We start from the raw sequence: 19,839 nt of genomic DNA on the forward strand, positions 1-19,839 counted from the left end.
GCTAAGTTCCAAGAACTAGAAGAGATGTGCACGGGCCACTTGAGACCCAGGCTTGACACTGACATGGCATCACTTCCGCTGCCTGTTAGCAGCAGTTTATTGGCCACTGCAAGTCCCTCTGGATGCAAAGAGCTACAACGTCACATGGCAAAGGGTGAGGCTCCTGGAAGGGATAGAAAATTGTGTCCATTTAGGCAGGCTTGCACAATGTGTAGGGAAGACAACCCGATCTTCACGACATCCCCAATTTTTGAATAGCCCTTGGGGTAAATTTTTATGATTACTACCCTCTTCTTTGGGTGACCATACTTCTCTTCATTTAAGAAAACTCTTTCTCCCTCCCAAGACAACATGGTTTGAATGAGCTGAGCCTACCTCCCTGCCACAGTGATTAGTCTGAAGGCATAACTGACCCAAGAGGACAATACTAGAATCTACTCTCCACTGCAGGGATTCATCCCAAGTTATCAACACAAGATAACCACGGGGCACTCAATATTTTCCAAGATATTTTTTTCTCATTGTTGCTAGGAGAGGCCCTTTCCCTATCTGATCAAAAACATGAGCATTTATTACCCCAGCTTGTGGAGAAGCCACGATATAAAATGAAGTTGACACAGAGTCACTGGACTGCCTCCCACCATTGTCTTTCTGCTCTTTGGCAACAGGAACCAGAATGCTCACTTCAGTCCAGGTGATTCAATTGTGTTCCTGGCACTTGTAACCTAAGGTAATCCTTACAGAAAGAGCCCTCCAGAACATAAGACTTCAAACAGAAAAGGCCATGTTCGTACTTTCTGGGGTACTCACTAAACTAGTTTCATGAATCACTCTTCCTTTTTACATGTAGAACAGGAGTTGCAGTTCCCATGCCTGGGGAGAACCACAGGTAAATGGAGATGATGAAGGAAGGTAAGTAACCTGCCCCACCCCCATGAACTCTGCACCAGCTGGCCCTACCCCTTTGGCCCTCCAAGCTTTAACTGTTGGCCATGAGGCACCAGTCAGAGCTCCAAGCTTTGGTCCTCTGGGATCCCAGATTCTCTTTGATTCTCTCTCATTTCTGTCTGTCTCTCATTTCTGTAGTTGCTCATTTAAGTTATTAGGCCCAGACTCTGTCAACATCTGCTTCCTGCTCATTTGGCTTTCCAATACTTACCCACTTCTGTGTATTAAATTCCTTCTTTCTGAAATAATTAACATGGCTTCTGTTTTCTTGACTCAACCCAGACTGGTAACAAACATTAGAACCAAAAGTTTACTTTGTATGCTAGAGTTTCTTTTTCTGAAATTATAATGTGAAAAATAATTTCTTCAAATGCCAAGATCCTTGCTATAAGAAAGTAGTTATCAAGCAGCCACAGAAAGCTCTTCTGTAAAATAGTTTTGATTGTTCTGTTACTTAGATCAAAGCCCTCATGATTCATAAAAAGACTAGACCTGGGAGATCCTGGATGGCTCAGTTGGTTAAGCATCTGCTTTCATCTCAGGTCATGATCCCGGGGTCCTGGGATGGAGCCCCACATCAGTCTCCTTGCTCAGCAGAAAGCCTGCTTCTCCTTTTCCCTCTGCTGCTCCCCCTGCTTGTGCTCACTTGCTCTCTCTCACTCTCTCTGCCAAATAAATAATATAAATCTTTAAAAGTAAAAGACTATCATAAGTGGCATTTATATCCCTAAATCTGTCCTCATTCTACTTGAATCTATTTCTAAATGGGCCACCTGAAGTCAACCCTTAGGAACTGAAATTTTAAGGAATGTTCTGACAATTATACCAGCGGCTTTGGGTCTGGATTTAAAATGAGCTAGTAAGTATTTTAAATATTTTTAAATATGCATTTAAAAATGCTAAAATAAAAAAATAAAAATAAAAATACTTAAATATTGTGAGAAGTGTAGATATACAAACACTTGTTTCTAAAAAATGGAATTACATTCTTTTTCGCCGTGGAAACATCTACACCAAATAATAATTCTCTCTGTTTCTTGGATATAGAAATTATTTTATTACAGTTTTTTCTTTTTATGATTAGTACATATTACTTTTCTTATAATGAAAAACGTATTTTAAAATTCCTCCAGGCCAAATTTAAAAGACTTGGATTTTAAAGCAAGGATTTATATTCTGGTTTTAAGGAAAATGCCTAATGCATGCCTTTTCCATTACTATCTACTGAGCACCTATGGGGTGCCTAGCATCATGGTAAGAGAACCCCAGAGTAAAATTCCTACCCCAAGGAAATTAAATCAGTAAGGTTCCTAGGCATCTTTACAGTATACTAGTAGCTAACACATGATAGACCCCTAATACACGTTTGTTGAATGAATATATGAATGTTCCATCAAAAGTATTTATTTATTCCAACTCTCATTTCACAGAGGATTAGCTTGTTCTATTCATTCATCATAAACGTATCGTACTTTCTCACTTCCAAGATACATATCACTCACCTTTCAACAACTCTGAAATCAGAATGGGACTTCCTAGCAATGTGATTTTTGAAAGTATCATTTCATAGACAGTTTGCAGCATTTTCTTTTATAGTGATAAATAAAATGACAGTATGTTGTACACTGATGACAACTTTGAATGAAAAACAATTTTATATTAGTTTTCTATATTTTAGAAGATACATATGCATATTTAGGCATGTTTCTGCTAGGGTTCAATCAGAAAAAGTTTCCATGGAGCCACACCATTCAATGGACCTTCAAGCCTCCAGTAATCATACGAAATACACAACTACTAATTTATGGATGTCAAAAACAATAGCTAACAAGTAATTTTATAAAAAGTTGCAAATTTATGAGGATTTATTTCCTGAATTTTTGAGATTACTATTGAATGTTAAACGTGTATCTCCTATTTTCGACTTAATGCAAGGCATGAGTATATATAAAAATTAGGGGCCTATCTAATCATTGATGTACTTGAAGGATTTTCATATTTTAGTGTTTGAATTTAACCAAGATTTCAAGGGTCTAAGAAATATGAAAATGACTAAATTGTATAGGAACTCTGAGAAGTGACAAGAGAAACATGAGTAAAACCTTAGAGGAGAGAGGAAATTAACCAAAATCAAAATGAAATGTTATTTCATTTCAGTCAAAGAACACAAGAAGGAGGAGGAGGAGAAGGAAGAAGAAAAGTTAATAATGACAAAAAGAACAAAATGTCACCAGCCTAAGAAAATGTGACTCGTCAGTAAGTATAACCTATACTCACTGCATATAAAGGAATCGTTCTGAGAACTGCCCACAAGTTAAAGACATCAAATAAAAACAGAAGTATATTTTATTAATAATTATTGACATCCACGAGTCCTGTGAATGTTATACCAGGTACATCAGGTTTAATCACACAGTCCTTTTGTTAATCATTTAGCCTTTCCCTTTCTTCCATATTTTCTCACAGAGGTTTTAGCCAACATGAAATCCGGAAGAAGAGGGCAGGAAGGAAAGAAGGAAAGTCATCCTTTCGACCAGATGGGGGGCTTGTCTGTAACTTACTCCTCAACCTGTGTTTGCTGGGCCTCCCAGATAAGGACACAAAGGACATCTGAGAGCTACAGCTACCTTCTCTTCCCTCCCCACACTTCCTTCTCTTCTGGGATCAGGAGCATAGAGTCTGGAAGTACACATGCCTGCCACTTTTCCATCTGGGCCCACCCTCGCTCCCTGCCTCTCAACTCAAGCCCCAACACACCTGCCCTCTGATCATACCAGAATTGCCCACCTCCAGCAAAAAGAAATTATAGCCCCCTTTTCTATTGCATATCTTAGGTAAAACATCTTCAAAACTTGAGAATTCTTCAACACTATAAAATAAAAAGGGAAATTCACTTAGGCTATAGTAAACCCTGAATGTAGAAAGAAAACAAGAACTCTTAATTTTCACCATCAGTGCCATATCGAGATCTAAAAGACAAAGAGGAGGCAATGAGAAAGAAAGGTACAGTGATTTGTGGCTATGAGTTTACAAAAACATTGTCATCTAAATCTAACTGTACTATTATTCACCAGGATCATTTTCCCTTGACTTCCAGGCTCCAATCTTTTTTTTTTTTTTTTTAAGTTTTCGAGTGTTACAATTTTATGGACTTTCCTAATAGAGTGGAAAGGGCAAAATGAAAGTCACATCAAATTCACGCAGGTGAGAATAAGACTAAAATTTTTATAAAGGATAAAATTACCTTTAAGAGGACATTGACCGAGTCTGTGATGATATGGACTTCTTTTTCATAGGAAATAGTTTCAAGAAAGCCTTCTGGAAATGCTTGTGACACAAGGGATACAGAAAAGGATTGACAAAGGAATTGAGCCATTGAAGCCAAAATGTGATTTCATACCCAACTATGTGAGGACGCTGGTCTAGTGGGTAGATTGAACGAATGATTGTAAACAGTGAATAGGGAGCCCAACAAATGGCAAAAACGCCTAAGAGAATGGACAGTGACTTGGCTAATTTCCTGGCTCTGAGCAGTTCAATATGTTCCCTTTGGTGAGGACAGAGTGAATCAGAATGGGTGAGGGAAGCCATTTTGGAAGCAATTATACTGCTATTCATCTGGGCTCTTAAAGAAAACAAGAGGCTGCTCTTTCTTTCATGTCTTTTCAGAGGAGCAGACGGTGCTGTTTCCTTCTGTTCCGGAAGAGATGTTCTTCGAAACAGTCTACCTGTGAGTGAGGACCCACAGTTACTGGGAGAGACAGGAGAAGTAAGTGTGGGCTGGCTTTGCCACCGACTGAGATTGCTACGTTTCCACAGGCTCCAGTAAATGTACATGTTGAAATAGGCCACGGCAAAGACTGGGACCAGGAATTCAAAGAATGACGAGATGGCAAGGATGTACCATAGGGTAAAGAATCCAGGTTCACAATCCTTCTCCAAGATCCTCAAGCTGGAATTCTTCCAAGACTCTGAAATTAGAATTATTGGCCCATGCACTAAGAAGGCCAGCACCCAGACAGCCACCATCAGAGCCACAATCTTCAAGTTCCCAGTGTGCTGAGCTCTGTAAGATACCTAAAAGAGACCAAATAAATTGTTTCAATATAATGAACATGTATTGGTTGCAGAAGGCCTGTCATAGGCCTTCAGGAGTTTCAGGGCTATGCAAGAGGTAGTCAAGCTCCCTGGCCCTGGGTAACATGATATGGGCCAGGAGAGAGGGTTTAGTTCCAGAGGCAAACTTTCTTAGGGACCTTCCAGAGGAAATCTGTAACCCTCAAGATTAAGCCTCTGAAATTCTAGAAAACGTCTCTGCTCAGCAGGGAGCCTGCTTCCCCCTCTATCTCTGCCTGCTGCTCTTCCTATTTGTGATCTCTCTCTCTCTCTGTCAAATAAATAAAATCTTTTTAAAAATAACAAATAAAAAAATAAAACGTGATGTTTCCAACTCCGTAGACACTAATGTGAACGGGCAAACTACTGAAACTATGTGCCCCCTTTCACAGTGTTTCACAATCTGCCAGCTGGGTCACAAGCAGCATTTTTCTTTTAATGAAAGAGAGTGCTCAGTGTCAGAATGCCTCATGATTGCAAGGGTCTGTATTGTTTGATGATGCTTTGGTTTGGGGAATGTAGACCTACAGAGAGAGAGAGAAGCACGTGTACCGAACCCAGTATCAAATGTGTTTCTCCCAGTGGTCACAGTCAAGACTGAAAGCCACTGGCTTTTTTGAATCTAATTTCAGGAAGAATCTACTCTCTAGTTTATCCTGAGACGTCAAGGTGGTATCAAGAAGAGAGAATTCTTACATCACCCCCAAGAAGATGACCCCACCCCAAAAAAGTCTAAACCTACTATAGAGAAATAGAGTAATATGACTGAGCATTACCAAATCATTTCCTTCTATAAGCATTTGCACTCAGCAAAAATGGTGCCAAAGCTGTGCTGGCCAACCACTTTGAGAGACATGACCAAGGCAAGCACCAATGTCTTTTTTTAAAAGGTAGAGAATGTTCTAGATCTGCTTGGTCACAAAGACTGGCTTCTATAAGGGAAAATGAGATTCTATGAGTAAGGATTGCTCTCAGTTCTCAGGACCCATGATCTTTGATAGATCTTGATATCTTCAAAAACATCTTCTATAAGAAACCTAGAAGTTTGGGGTACCTGGGTGGCTCAGTCGTTAAGCTTCTGCCTTCAGCTCAGGTCATGATCCCAGGGTCCTGGGATCGAGCCCCACATCGGGCTCCTTGCTCAGCAGGAAGCCTGCTTCTCCCTCTCCCTCTGCTGCTCCCCTGCTTGTGTTCCCTCTCTTGCTGTGTCTCTGTCAATTACATAAATAAAATCTTAAAAAAAAAAAAAAGAAATCTAGAAGTGCATCCACCCTACATGAGGGATAAACACACAAACCAAGACTTTTTTTTAAGGGGACCTGGAACAGACAACCTCCCTGAGCTTCTTTTAGATCAGGAAGTATCCTTCCAGCTCCTATGTTCCATATTTCTTTGATTTCCTCACTCAAGGGAAAGGAAATGATTTCCTCATGAAACTGGAACATGCCTCTCTTTCCCCCACTGTTCATGTACTATTTTCTCTGTGAGTTCCTAATCTCGTGCTACAGTGTTTTCTCGTTTTTATGAAAAAGGCATAACAGTGCCCAGCACTGTCTGTCTGTGATGGATTGTGCAGCCTGGGAAGGGCTCACACCCAGCTGGCTGGAGGTAAGAGGAAGCAGTCTTTTAAAAAAAAGTTATTTTTAAAAACTGCAAGGAAGTGTTTTTTTTTTTTTCCAAATTACTGATATTTCTGAGGCTAAGCTAAAATGCATATGGTGCTGACCACAAGTTCCCAAGTACAATACGCTTTTTTGCCTTCTGCTTCTCATGCCACTAATTAATACATCTCTTGCACTAAATCTAATGATTATGAAGATGGTAACAATACCCAGATGGTCATAAAACTGCATTTAGTTTTTTAATTGCTCTTTTCAGCCTTTGTAATGGTGTGATGCAATATGCTGGAAAGCGATCTCTTTTCTATTATGCATAAGGTCAAATGGGATAATGGACATCTAAGGGAATTGAAAAGATGATGCCCACCTCTTCATCTCTGGGTAGCATTTTTGACAAAGAGCTCAAGCATTGCTTGAATCTAGGCCCCAGCCAGTTGGAGTGGCCTTCCTGACATCAATCAGTGGCCCAGTCCTCCACCCATGACAGAAAATGTTCGTTATTCAGGAGATTGCCTCTTATCCTGCTTCCTTTCCTGCCCCAGTAAGATATCCAAACACTCTGTCAATCAGGTTTCTTTTATAAGGCAGAGCAGCCCCCAGGACTTGCTGAAGTTAATGAGTTGGCATTGCACGGCCATCCCAAGTGCCTGTTGCAGGTTGAATTGTGTCCTCCAAAGAGATAGGTTGAAGTCGTAAGACCTGGTACCTGTGGGCATCACTTCATTTGCCAGTAGGTTCTTTGCAGACATGATCACATTAAGATAAGGTCCTATTCAATTAGGGTGAGCCCTAATCCGGTATGACTGGTGTCCTTATAAGAAAGACACAGACACAAAATGAGAACACCATTTGTCAATGGATGCAGAGACTAAAGTGACACATCTACAAGCCAAGGACCATGAAGGAATGCCAAGGATGGCTGGTAATATTAGAAGCTAAGAGAAAGGCATGTAACAGGCAGGCCTAGAGGCCTCAGAGAGAGCACTACCCTGCCTCCACCTTGATTTGGGACCTTGGATCTCCAAACATGAAATGCATTCCAGAGAAGAAGTTTCTGTGGTCTTAAGCCACCTGATGTGCAGTACTTAACTGCAGTAGTCCTAGGAAACTAGCGAGTCCCCAGCAACCATATTTTCCATGGCCTTGATTTTACTCTCAAGCTTCCTTCTTCAACTTCAGGTCAAAAAAAAAAGAAAGAAAGAAAGAAAGAAAGCAAGCACTCTCTCCACTCACTGCCTTAATTCTGCATACATTTGAATTCCTACTCCTTCCAACTACACTGTTCTTCCCCCGCCCACTCTTGTTTCAGCCCCACGGAAATCTGCCCCTCCAGAGAATGGGTCTGAGAATGGTAATCATGCACTGCCATCTGCATAGGGCCTACCTTTTGCATATTACGGTCAGATTTCCATTTCCCAGGCCCAGCCCATGACTCTGCCTTATCATACGGTCTCCTCCACTTCGAACTACAGCAAGAGCTCAGCTTCGCCACAAACCACTTCCTCCGGGCTTCAGCGGTGTTTGAGGGATTCCTGGCTCACACTGCTGCATTTCAACTCTTCACCAGCAGAGGCACAAGAGCTGCCTGAGCGCCCCCTGCAGCCACCATGCACTGGGATGTGGGGCTCTTGCTGGCCACTTAACTCCATGCTGTTAACTAAGGATCTTGGTTCCAGCCAACCCAGCCCTCACCAAATTTATAGGCTGTGTGGCCAGGGGGGAATCCTCAGGTCAAGACTAGGAAACAAACCCACTCGTTTTTCTCTGTGGACATCAGTCCTCATGTCCCTGTGACTTCTACACACTTTTCCTAACTGTACAAACTGTCCCTTACCTTTGCATCCACCTTAGATAGACCCAAGGGCTCGGACATCCAGCAAAGGGATGTCCTATAAGGAACATCCAGTGAGGACTAAAAAGAAATACTAACCCAGAAAATAAAAGGAAATGTTTCAGCACAAATGGGAAAGGCTATGAATTAGAGCACTTTTTCGAACATTTTGACGGACTCAAACTAAGAAATACGTTTTATATTATCACTAAGTTCCCAGACAGAAGTACTCATAAAAAATATATTTATTATGCACAAGATACTCTTTATATTTTATACTCTATTTTTATTCTGTTTAACTATGGTTTTTTTTTCTGTATTTTTCCACTGGAAAAAAAAAAAAAAAAAAGTGGTCACAACCCACCGAACTGACTCCATGCCTCAATAATGGGTCACAAGTTGCAATTTGAAAACCATGTGCTTATAGGCATCTGAACTGTTCATCCAAGCTCATCACCGCTCTCTCTGTAGTTTGTCTAGTACCAACTGCAGTGGACTCTGATGTCAATGATGTACCCAAGGCCAAGGGTCTGGATGTCCCAACACATTCATTCTCCCCTTCTTCCTGACAATATGGCAGCTCAGCTAGAAACCACATTTCCCAGGTTTGTTGCAAGGAGATGGGAGACCATGTGACTAAATGTCACCGATAAACTGTGAGTGGAAATGATTGTACGATTCTACACTACTTGGCTAAAAGAAAATCCCTTGCCCTGGACTTCGGCCTTTTCCCCATCTAGAACCTGGAGTGACAGCAACCTAACCTTGAACATATGGAGGAGAATAATGAACTAGTGTGGGGGTCGGCAAACTACTGTTCATGAAACAAATATGGCCCACCACCTGTTTGGATAAATAAATTTTTATTGGAACACAATGAATAAATCATTTTTTAAACATATTATGTATGGCTGTTTTTGTGTCATAATGGAAGATTTGAGCAGTTGCTATGGAGACCATATGTCCCTTTATAGCAAAAGTTTGCTGAGCCCTGTCCTAGAAGGTTCAGAGTCACCCTGTTAACCTAGGTCCCTGGATGAGTTCCTGGAGCCAAGGCTTTCCTGGAATGTTCTGTGAGAGAAAAATAAATTTCTCTCTTGTTTGAGCCTCATCTTTGTCCCTACAGTTGATCCTTGCCTTGTGCAATATACCCTCCCAACCTTGTCTGCTACAAGCTGCACAGCCCTCCCAAGCCAGAGCTATCACCATCCTCTCAACACCTCCAACACCACACCTAGTCCACTGTACCAAACCCACCTGTTTCTGGATCCTTCTCCACATGAGCCTATTATGCTCCTCAAAAGTAGAGACTAAGGTTTCATTTCTATATCCCAGCATTTAGCAAAATCCCTTGCACACAGTCATATCCCCCAGAGATGTGGGTCCTGGGACTCCAGAGTGAAGGAGGTTTCCCTTCTAGGTCTCAAAGACTTCAGATTACTGCCCCATATTTCTATACCCCTGACACCCTCTGTCTCTACTTGCATCTGCCTTATTTTTCCCCTTGTTCTATTGCTTATAAAGTTAGCTTGCTTAAGAACTGTCACTAACTTGTTGACGAGCCTATTCCAAATGTTGGATCAGTAAGGATTTTCTTGGCATGGCTCCTACACTGGCACTGGGATTTGACTTCCCAGGCTGGTCCCACTATCTAAACTATAGCTTCTCTGTATACTGTTTTTTTTCTTTGGCCATTCAAGATTGATTTTCTCATGACATTCAAAAGTCTGGGCATCTTTCTACTCACCCATCAGGAAAATATTCAGGTCTTAGTTTGTATAAGGAATGGACTTGATAAATCTACTGGGACTCATATGTCTATCCAATCCACTGTGGACTCAGTATACCGCTTCCAACAAGTTTTCATGGGTTTTCTCTGATGGCCTTCCCATGCTAGCAGCACAAAGGGGAGTGAGTGACTTAGCCAAATCACACACAGAAATTGTTCACTAAGGACCAATGAAAACTTAGCGCTAAATAACAGAAGGATTATCAGGCTCCTCTAAGGTTTGCCAACTAAACAAAAAATTACATTTAAAACAATTTCTGCTTGGGGACCCAAAATGTACAAGTATGTCATCTTCTAAAGAAGGTAAATGAATGTTTGAACTTACAGCATTCGAGACTGACTGGTATCGATCATAGCTGATGAGAACAATGTTATACACAGACGCTGTACACAAAAGGTAGTCAACAATGAGCCAAAAGGTACAGAGTCTACTTCCAAACTCCCAATCAAACAGCGTGTGAGGGATGTACAAAGGAATGGAGATCATACCTGCATAGGGAAAAAAAAAAATAAGGCCAAAAAAAAGCGCATATCAATGAATACAGAGAGACATAGGCATACAACGCAATGACATATCTGAATTGACCAAAAGGGGGTTGATTATAATTTAGAAATTCAGGGTGTTTCATTAGCAAAATTCAAGACTGATTTCCTACACATTCTTTAAATACCATTCTTACAATGGCTGTCATTAAGTATCATACGTTTCCTTATTACTTTCCTAATTAGGCTCAGGTCCCTACCTACATTTTCAGCCATATAGAGAACAAGTTATCCTTTTTTTTTTCTTTCTTTTTTTTTTTAATTTAAATTCAATTAGCCTACATATAATGTATCATTATTTTTTCATGTAGGGGTCAATGATTCATTAGTTGCATATGACACCAAGTGCACAACACATCACGTGCCCTCCTTAATACCCATCCCCCGGTTACCCCATCCCCCGACCCTCCTCCCTTCTGCAACCCTCAGTTTGTTTCCCCCAGTCAAGAGTCTCTCATGGTTTGTCTCCCTCTCTGCTTACTTCCCATTCAGTTTTCCCTCCCTTTCTCTATGATCCTCTGCACTGTTCCTTATACTCCACATATGAGTGAAAACATATGATAATTTTCTTTCCCTGATCGAAAAAGTCACCTTTATGTTCATAATCCAGCCCAGACAGGACGGGCCAGCCTTCCCCCAAACACAGCCCACGGTTTCACATATCCTTTGCCAATAGCATTCTTTCTTCCTGGAATGGCCTCCTCTCTTCTACTGAGAAGTCTAATTACTTCCTCCTCATTCTTCTTTCACTGCACAAAAAGGACTTCTCTTTGTCATCTTTCTTGGAACTTCCTTGGCAGAAGTTACCCCTCTGTCATCTGCATGGTACTGACACTTTGCTCTTCCCTCCCTCTCTCATGTACAAACACTTTCTTTTTTTTTTTTTTAATTTCTTTTCCAGCATTCATTGTTTATGCACCATACCCCGTGCTCCATGCAATCGGTGCCCTCCATAATACCCACCACCAGACTCACCCAAAGGCTCCCCTCCAAAACCCTCAGTTTGTTTCTCAGAGTTCACAGTCTCTCATGGTTCGCCTCCCCCTCCGAGTTCCCCCAACTCACTTTTCCTCTCCATCTCCTCATGTCCTCTTTGTTACTCCTTATGCTCCACAAGTAAATGAAACCATATGATAATTGATTCTCTCTGCTTGATTATTTCACTCAGCATAATCTCTTCCAGTCCTGTCCATGTTGATATAAATGCTGGGTATTCATCCTTTCTGATGGAGGCGTAAACTTCATTGTGTATATGGACCACATCTTCTTTATCCATTCATCCATTGAAATGGATCTTGATTCTCCCACAATTTGGTGATTATGGCCATTGCTGCTATGAACATTGGGGTACAGATGGCCCTTCTTTTCACTAAATCTGTATCTTTGGGGTAAATGCCCAGTAGTACAATTGCAGGGCCATAGGGTAGCTCTATTTTTAATTTCTTAAGGAATTTCCACACTGTTTTCCAAAGTGGCTGCATCATCACTAGCCATCAGGGAGATACAAACACATTCTACTTTGTCTTTCTTTCATCTTTCCACTTGTTTCTCCTGAGGGTTAGGACCAGGTTGCAAGTTGATCTTTGTATTTTTCACAACATTGAGAGTTGACCAGTGGCTCCCACATTTAACTTAAATAAATTAGTAATAGCTGATACGTATTATGAAGTTACCACATGCCACACACTGTGCTCTGTCTGCTGCATATATCATCTCATTTAATGTTCATAGACACTGTCTGAGATAGAAACCATGCTGACTTGGGGCACCTGGGTGGCTCAGTGGGTTAAGCCTCTGCCCTCAGCTCAGGTCATGATCTCAGGGTCCTAGGATTGAGCCCCACATCGGGCTCTCTGCTCAGTGGGGAGCCTGCTTCTCCCTCACTCTCTGACTGCCTCTCTGCCTGCGTGTGATCTCTCTCTCTCTCTCTCTCTCTCTCTCTGTCAAATAAATAAATAAAAAATCTTAAAAGAAAAAAAAAAGAAAGAAAGAAAGAAAGAAACCATGCTGACTTAGCCAACGAAGAACCTATATCTCAAGATGGAGATATAATTGCCCAAGGTACACTCAGCTAGTAAGTGGAAGATTGGCTTTTTTTTTTTTTAAGATTTTATTTATTTGATAGAGATCACAAGTAGGCAGAGAGAGAGAAGGAAGCAGGCTCCCTGCTAAGCAGGGATTCCAACTCGGGGCTCGATCCCAGGACTCTGGGATCATGACCTGAGCAGAAGGCAGAGGCTTTAACCCACTGAGCTACCCAGGCTTTGAAATCTCGTTGACTTTGAAACCAGGCAGTGTGATTTCAGGACTCCTGACTTGAACCACTACCTTTTACTGAGTGAACAGGTATGCAAATGGTTAGGCTCTGGGCTCCCTTTCCTCTAGCTTCGCTTGAGTTTTTCATTGTATTAACTTTTCAGACAGGTGACACTGCTCACTGAGTATGTAACCTATTAAGAGGAAGCTCAGTGAGAATTTTCCTATTTTCTCAGGCACTTGGCAAGATTTCCTGTTTTCCTACGAAAATCAAGTTAGCCTCTCTTTAAGAACAGTAGCAAAAGAAAGGAGAAGGAAACCCTGCATTCTCCCAAAAACAGATGATCTGAGGATATAACCAGTGGGGTGTGGTTTCAGCACCAGTGAACGGGAACACAGAATTGAGTGTTCTCTACCTAAGTTCACATACAGGCATCATCGAGATGGAAGAGTTGTGTGGTCAGTTCTCATATGTAGTTCAAATTGCCTGCTGGTTTCACGTTTGGATTATATTTTTAATGATAACCAATTTTCCTTATGGGGACATCCATCTCAAATGGGCGCCTGTGTGCTTGCGCATGCATGAACACACCTGTGATATAAAATAGGTATAAACAGATAAGATAAAGTACCTGAGATAAATCAAAGTTATCTTCAAATCAGAGATGTGTAGCATGGTTTGGCTCAGAGTTGTTGTGGCTTCCATCTGAGATTTCCAACATGGGTGTTACACACACACACACACACACACACACACGCACACACACACGCACACACTCATCCCTGGACACATCTCGCAGCCTCATTTCCTCCACAGAATGACAAAAGGCTCAAGGCCAGTAGTCATCTGCATTACAGACACCACAGTCTATTTAAACATTAAAGATTGGGGGTGAGTCCAACAATCTTGTCCACACATTTTCTGAATTAGATGAAAGAGGAAGGGTGTGTCTGGGTGTGTTCAAATCTTCAGTGGCTGCTTCACAGAGCAGTTTAAAACAGGCTGTAGTCCTATTCCTTCGGTGTTTTTTTTTTTCCTCAGGATTTTATTTATTTATCTGAGGGGTGGGGGGTGGGTCAGAGGGAGAAGCAGATGCCTGGCTGCACAGGGAACCCCATGCGGGCCCACGGATGCTGACCTGAGCAGAAGGCACACATCACAAACCACTTCACCAAGTGAGCCACCCAGGCACCCCCCCCACACCACCACCACCATTCCTTTGGCTTTACTGAAACTCTGCTGTCACCTCATGTTCTATATGATATTTTAGCACAAATATTACGCTCAGCTCTTCTGTCTTGCTGAGTGGAAATGTTTGTGGCTTATTCCAAAGGAATTTCAAAAACTGAATCGGAAATATTCTAGGATATACCCACTCTGCAATGTTTCTATAACTTCCACTCTGGAATCAGGCTTCTGGGTCAAAAGGACTTGAGAAGTGAAACTAAGAGCTAGTTTCTTGAAAAGAGCAATAGGCCTTGGGCATGACAGATTAAGGGGGTTGGGAGTGGAGAATAAAAGAGAACAAACTGTAGTAAGAGAAGGCAGTGAAGAAATAAGAACAAGGAGGTAAAGGAACAGGGGGAGGAGAAAAGACCTGTGGGTCGGGGAGGGGGGATCCCTGTGAGAACCCAGGCCACTTGCTCACCCCAGCCTATACCCCACCCCTACCCCGCCACCATTCCTGTCTCACTTCCCACTACTCTCTCTGCCCGGCCTCAAATACACCACACATACACCCCTCAGATCCTCGCACTTTCCTCAGCATGAAATGCCCTTCCCTCAGAGAGCTTCTTCTAGTCACTCTGATGTGTCCTGACCAATGAACCCTACCCCTGACATTTAAATGGCAACCTCCCTCTCCAGCACCCTTTCTCTCCCTCATCCCTGTGTATCTATGGATACATAGATATCCATATGTATCTTTTTTTTTCCTGGAACAGTGTGCAGATGAGATATATTTATATCAATGTAGCTGGTACTGGAATTTTTCCTCAATATATCTTTGCTTTCCAACACTACATTCAGCCTGAGATGTTACTCATGTGCCACAAATTTTTGATTTTTGATTAGAGGCCAGTTCTAAAACCTGTGAGAAGAGGGCATTCATCCCAAAGTCCACATAATACCTAGCACATGCCATGTTCTGGGCCATTGCCACATGCTTCTGGAGCTCGCAATCTCCTGACCAAAAATATGAAGAAATGCTGCCTTGTAACTACAGAGAAACCCTCATGAGTTCTGCCCTGGCCCAGCACTACTGTCACAAGCCTATAGGCTCAGAGCCAAAAAGCCCACTTCTGAGCATGGCTAAGGAAAGAGAAGAACCTCAACACAAAACTCTGAGCTTGTTTTAGAAAGTTCTCAGAGGCTGCCCTAATTCTAAGAGCATCGTGGCAAATACTGTTAAGTAAGTTTATGTCTGGATGAAGCTGGCAGGGGGCATGGGAAATGCGAAGGATGAAGTGACTCTGGCTTGTGTCCGATTGCTCTCATCAGCAGCAAAGCCATTTATTTTTCCATCCACATGCCAATGGTGGGGGCCCCCCAGAACCACTGGATAACTACATCTGCAGGGACATTTCTCCAACACCCACCACATCTCCATACTGTGGTGCCCAAACCCATGTAGGTAGGGCTGTCCTAGTCCTTCCATTGGGCCACAAAAGGAAATGCTCTGTTCTTATCTAATACCATCTTTGTTCAAAATCTTCCGGCCTCAGGCTCTTCCCGTTGGGTAGAGTTGTACCCCATCCCTTCTACCACCACTCCCTTTGAGTTAGTCAAAACACATAATCAACGGTAAGTGCTAAGTATTATCTAAAAGTTATACAGTTCTGTGAAGAAGGCAAAGAGAGATAAATATATTTAGAGCAGAATATTCTCTCTGTCCGCATAAATAAAGTCCTATAGTTATGTCTGTTTCTGTGATTGTAGAGAATGATGTAGAAGGATCTACCTCAAGTGGTTAATGTGAGTTACCTGGAGGATCAGAATTGAGGAGAAGAATGGGGAGATTGTTGCCTTTTTTCAATACTTCTATTTTGGTTCTCCAACTTCATCTCTAACTCAGTCATATCTATGCCATGACTCCTAAACCCATCTCTCCAGCTAGAAGTTTCCTCCAGAAAGTTTATCAGCACAATATCAGAAGTATCCGCTGCCCTCCCTAATGCCCCCATTCTATTAATTGTGCCATATTTTTCTTATAGCCAGAAATTAATCTTTATGTCATTTTTCTCTTTCTCCTGCCCAACCCCACCCTTGAGCTCCACCTCCCTCCCCAACTTCCTTTCCACCCTCCCCACAGTAGCTCAGAGCCTTAACATATTACTTGGGCCTAGACTGCTGTAGGAATGTTTTTGAAGCCAAGCTGCCACCTGCTCCAGCTTCTCCCACCTGCTACATGTCTGCTAATCCCTCTAAGGTGAAGCTTCGAGCCATCAGATCTCTCACCTGCTTTAAAAATCCAGATCTCCACATTACCTGTTGAGCAACTGCCAGTCCAGACACACTAGTATTCAAGAGTCTTCATTACAAAGATTCCAACTACTCCAACTTCATCCCCTACTGATCTCATACAGCCAGCCTGGGACTCACACTTAGGAAGATGTACCCAATGATTTTCCCACCAGCAGGTCTTTGTTGATTCTTGGAATACTCCTTTTCCATCTCTGCCTTTGGAAGTTCTACCCATCCTTTGAAGTTCATTTCAGATGCTGCTACCCACTAACCAAACAGGCCCTCTCCCTTCTCTGAGTTCCCAATAGCGCTTGGAAGGTCTCGTGGTTCTCACGTCATACTCTGTACTGTTACAGTCACTTGTGAGTTTCTCTTATCCATCCTCCTACATTGAAACCTTACCAAAGCAAGAGACTAACGTAGTCTTCTATATATCTCATTATCTAATCATACTTGGGTGATTAACTGTCCTTACACATGATAGGTAATCTACTACCATATGTGACCTTGGTTTGAGTTGACACTTATCTGCAGAGAAATCAAAAGGGAAGAGGACTAACACTGTTGAGCAACCCTACATTCCAGGCGATAAAGTAAGTATTCTGCGAGTTTTGTTTCATCGTAAAATAAATGAAAGCATTTATGAAGTTATAGACAATGACCAGTTAAATTATACTAGAAACTCCTATAAAGCAATATCATCAACTGACATTTTTACACATATTTATAAAGCTAAACATAAAAGGAAAATAATTCCAGAAACAAGTAACTCTTGAGGGGCTCCAGTGGCGCAATCGGTTAGCGCACGGTACTTATACAAGTAACTCTTGGACTAGAGTAATTTTAGAACTATTCTGGACTTATTTTTATTCTGCAAAAAGCAAACTGTTGTCAAATGAAAATTCTCCTACAAACCTGATTCACACATATATACCCGTCCCCTAAAATGCCATATAGCCTCCCCAGAACTTTAATTTTTAAACTTTTCTTTTTTAAAAAAGATTATTTATTTATTTATTTGACAGAGAGAGATCACAAGTAGGCAGAGAGGCAGGCAGAGAGAGAGAGAGGAGGAAGCAGGCTCCCTGCCGAGCAGAGAGCCCCATGCGGGACCCGATCCCAGGACCCTGAGATCACGACCTGAGCCAAAGGCAGCGGCTTAACCCACTGAGCCACCCAGGCGCCCTAAACTTTACATTTTTAACATCTCCAAATCTATACAGTCCCTTGAAATAACAAAAGCTTATTTAAAAAGAAGAAGAAGAAGAAAGCTAGTTTTAAGGTTTTAGAAGTAAATTATAATTAGAAAAGTTTATCTGAAATAAAGATATTTAACTTACCAACGAAGAAGTCAGCAATGGCCAAGTTAAGGAAGAAGTAATTACTTCGATGTCTAAGCTTTTTGTCCACCACAAAAGCTAGAATAACCACAGCATTTCCTAGCATTATAGCAAAAGCTAGTAAGCCCATTAAAAATGCTAGAGTAACGCGAGTACTTAGTGGTAAAGTAGTTGCGTTCATGCCGTTAGAAGTTGGTGTCACATTAAATAATAAAGAAGCTCAATAGAGCAAATTAATGCAGGAAGACAATTCTGACAAGTCTGTTCTCCAATCCAATACCTAATATATATAGTCTCCTACTCACAACAATATTTTTCAAAATCTAATGCTGATCTCACTGTACTTCCTGATTCTTGATAAGGTAATCTTGTGATAACAGTTTCCCTTCAACTGACACTGAAAGTCTTTTCCAGAAGACAATGAAATATTTTCTTGTACACATCTGAATATGATTTAGCCATCTCCCCTTAATAGAGCAATATTACATACTATATGTGAAATAAAATTGATTCAGTGTCTAGATAAGAAATGGGGCTCCAATGAGATTTCTTTTTCCAGCTGTTAGAGATCTAGTTCAAGATTCCCTTCTGACCACAAAGGAAGACCATGGGATGAATTCACCATCCCATCTGACACAAACAAAAGAAACTGGACAGAATATGTATTAAGAATGGTTTTCAAGGCACTGGACATCAGGCAGTGAAGGACAGTGGTCCCTGAGAAAAGGGGAGAAAACGAGGTCAGCTCTGCAGGTGTCCTTGCTAACAGTCTTCTGTGAGTTTCCAGGCACAGAGCAGAGAGGGGACATCTAGGAGGAGCCCCTACCAGATTGCCGGCAATGGGGAGATGAAGCTGTGAGTCAGGGAGTACCGGACAGGACTCTGCTACAGAACAGCTATGTAATATGTGTATTTTAACTGCACATAAGCCAGAAGTCTTGCATGTAAGAGGGTGCTTGTGATTGTTTTAAAAATGTAGCTGATAAAAATAAAATACACATTACGTCGAGATTTGACTTAAGGTTGATTGGACTATTTTTCATTCATGGCATGCGACTTAATGAAAGTGATCTTTTTTAAAAACTCCAAATGACTTTCCCCATTTGTCCCTCTCCTTCATCTTTATTCTTCTTCACATTCACTCATTATTCATTCACTAACAAAAGGCATTAGGAATTTTTACATTCTTCAGGTACAAAGTCTCTTTCCAAACTAGCCAGTTTTTATGTTTAGTCAACTTTGAAGGCCTTTCTATTAAAAAAGCCCGGCAGCACTGGTTTAATATAATTCCTTAATTCCAGTCTCTAAACTGGAGGCTCTAGAGAGCATTCAGTGTGAAAGGGGAAGGAAAGAAAGGCTGATAGGCTAACTGGGTCTGTGGTAGAAGATAAGGTTCAAAAGTAAACAAGATGACGGTAAGCAGGACAGATAAAATTGTGAAGGGGCACTGAATGAGCTGGCCCAGAAGGCCAATAAGGATTTATCTTATGGACAGAGAATGGCAATCTGGACTATTTTTTTGCAACTTCATGTGGGAAGAGAAAGCAATCCAACAGACTTGGAGAGCTTGCCTTGTGGCCTTGGGTTGTGGGGAACTGCCTTCCAGAAGAAGACTACCAGGTAGGTAACATTTGAGAAAAAGAAGAATGACAAATCATGTTGGGCTACATTTCATTCTCTTTTTTTTCCCATTTATTTATTTATTTATTTGACAGAGAGATCACAGGTAGGCAGAGAGGCAGGCAGAGAGAGGGGGATGCAGGCTCCCCACTAAGTGGAGAGCCTGATGTGGGGCTCGATCCCAGGACCCTGAGATCCTGACCTGAGCCAAAAGGCAGAGGCTTAACCCACTGAGCCACCCAGGCGCCCCTACATTTCATGCTCTTAACTTGTGTGAACACAGAGTGGACTAGGTGTGTAGCTCAGAATTCTAC

The 19,839-nt window shown here is 41.7% G+C and overlaps 1 protein-coding gene across 1 annotated transcript; it reads right to left on the minus strand.

The window, feature by feature from the left end:
* Positions 1-2,336: 2,336 nt before the first annotated feature.
* On the minus strand, positions 2,337-18,321 carry HRH4 (histamine receptor H4). The gene is made up of 3 exons (XM_059140079.1): positions 17,906-18,321; positions 10,629-10,792; positions 2,337-5,025 (listed from the first exon to the last, which is right to left on the minus strand). The coding sequence occupies exons 1-3, from the start codon at positions 18,084-18,086 to the stop codon at positions 4,195-4,197; spliced, it is 1,176 nt and encodes a 391-aa protein (XP_058996062.1). The 5' UTR covers positions 18,087-18,321; the 3' UTR covers positions 2,337-4,194.
* Between the last annotated feature and the right edge of the window lie 1,518 nt (positions 18,322-19,839).

Source organism: Mustela lutreola, chromosome 11 (assembly GCF_030435805.1).
Source record: "Mustela lutreola isolate mMusLut2 chromosome 11, mMusLut2.pri, whole genome shotgun sequence".
Taxonomy (NCBI): Eukaryota; Metazoa; Chordata; class Mammalia; order Carnivora; family Mustelidae; genus Mustela; species Mustela lutreola.